This window comes from Eimeria mitis, genomic scaffold (assembly GCF_000499745.2).
Source record: "Eimeria mitis Houghton genomic scaffold, Emh_scaff4902, whole genome shotgun sequence".
Taxonomy (NCBI): domain Eukaryota; phylum Apicomplexa; class Conoidasida; order Eucoccidiorida; family Eimeriidae; genus Eimeria; species Eimeria mitis.
In genome coordinates this window covers 2,815-4,159 of record NW_013573204.1, presented here as the reverse complement: position 1 = coordinate 4,159, position 1,345 = coordinate 2,815, and the positions used below count along the sequence as shown (strand labels likewise).

Genomic DNA, 1,345 nt, shown 5'->3' with positions numbered 1-1,345 from the left:
ATGTTCATCTTGTCTAATTACTCTTCTCTTTGTAGCCCGTTTAATTGTTTTGTTCGGTTTCTAGTCTGTTATTTCTGACAATGGGACCCATTTTCAGGGGAGCAGCTGCTGTTTGCCTCGTGGCGCTCTCTGGGCTACAGCCGGCGGCAGGAGATTTGGAATTCAGCGTCGAAAAAGCTGGCGAAGGTATGTAGACGTACTTTTATCTTCTTGATTTGAGTATTTCTTTCTGTTCCTGGAAAAAATAAGCACCTTAACTGCATTGCTTAGACACTAGAGACCTGCCGGGGATGAGCGCTCCTCCATGCTTCTGATGACTGGCAGACGGCCTCTCTTTGGGTGTTTTTGTTGCTTGCAGATGCATACACCTCCGTGAACTTGGCCCGCGTTGGTCAGATGTCTGTACGGATTGGAGTATTGACGGAGAACAGCACCCTGGTTGAGGGTCTAGACGCTAAATTACAAGCGACGGCATCTGAACCGGAGCCAGCCGCAACGTGTGATGACGCCATCGCAAAATTTGTGAGTAGAACCACCGCTTAGATGCAGGACTACCGGCCATAAATACGCCTCTAGACGTTTGCGGAATTCTGCGTACACGAAGATATATTTGATACCTTTCCCTCCTTTTTGAATTTTCAGAAGAAGACGAAATTTGTCGCACAGCTCACAGGCGCTGACGACGATAACTATCGCCAAGCGGTGCAGGATGCTCTTACGGCTGGACTTGAGTGAGTGCATATTTACTCCCCGCAGCACAACACCAACACACAAGCAAGTAGATAGTCTAATTCCACAAGACTTGACATATCTGTGCCGTAGTCTTTTGCCTTCTGTGATTTTGTATGCATTAGTATAATGCTAAGAAGGAAAGAGAATGCGACGAACCGCTCTCCATAATCATAGACGCCATACTCTCATATACCTCCCCTTGCCAGCCACAGACCCGCTTCATCTTCATCATCATCGCTGATCCAATTGATTTAAATGCTAATTCTGCATGGTATTGCGATGTCAACTGCTGATCTTCCCTCAGAGCGCTGCCGTCGTACCCTGAAGATGGGGGGTGGACGACGTTCTGGACGAAACCCGACGGCGCCAACCTCGCACACCTTCTTTCGTCTAACAGTACCAAAGTTGGCTGCGCCGTAGGAACATGCACGGAAGGAGCACAAGAGTATCGAAATTCACCAACAACTGTCACATTTCTTGTTTGTCAGATGGACCCTGCAGCGGAGGTGGACAAGGCTCCTTTCGAGTAAGTGTTGAGCGGAGGGGGCTATATCATGGAGAGGGCTGGATACAGCACAACTTCTGCTTCTGCAATTCGACTGTCTGCTTCCTC

General features: G+C 48.6%; 1 protein-coding gene across 1 annotated transcript; it reads left to right on the top strand.

Moving 5' to 3' along the window:
- Positions 1-80: 80 nt before the first annotated feature.
- EMH_0078420 (SAG family member) lies at positions 81-1,262 on the top strand (the record flags this gene model as incomplete). Its single annotated transcript, XM_013500002.1, has 4 exons — positions 81-186; positions 359-522; positions 643-731; positions 1,037-1,262. 4 exons carry the CDS (start codon positions 81-83, stop codon positions 1,260-1,262), a joined length of 585 nt encoding a protein of 194 aa, XP_013355456.1.
- Between the last annotated feature and the right edge of the window lie 83 nt (positions 1,263-1,345).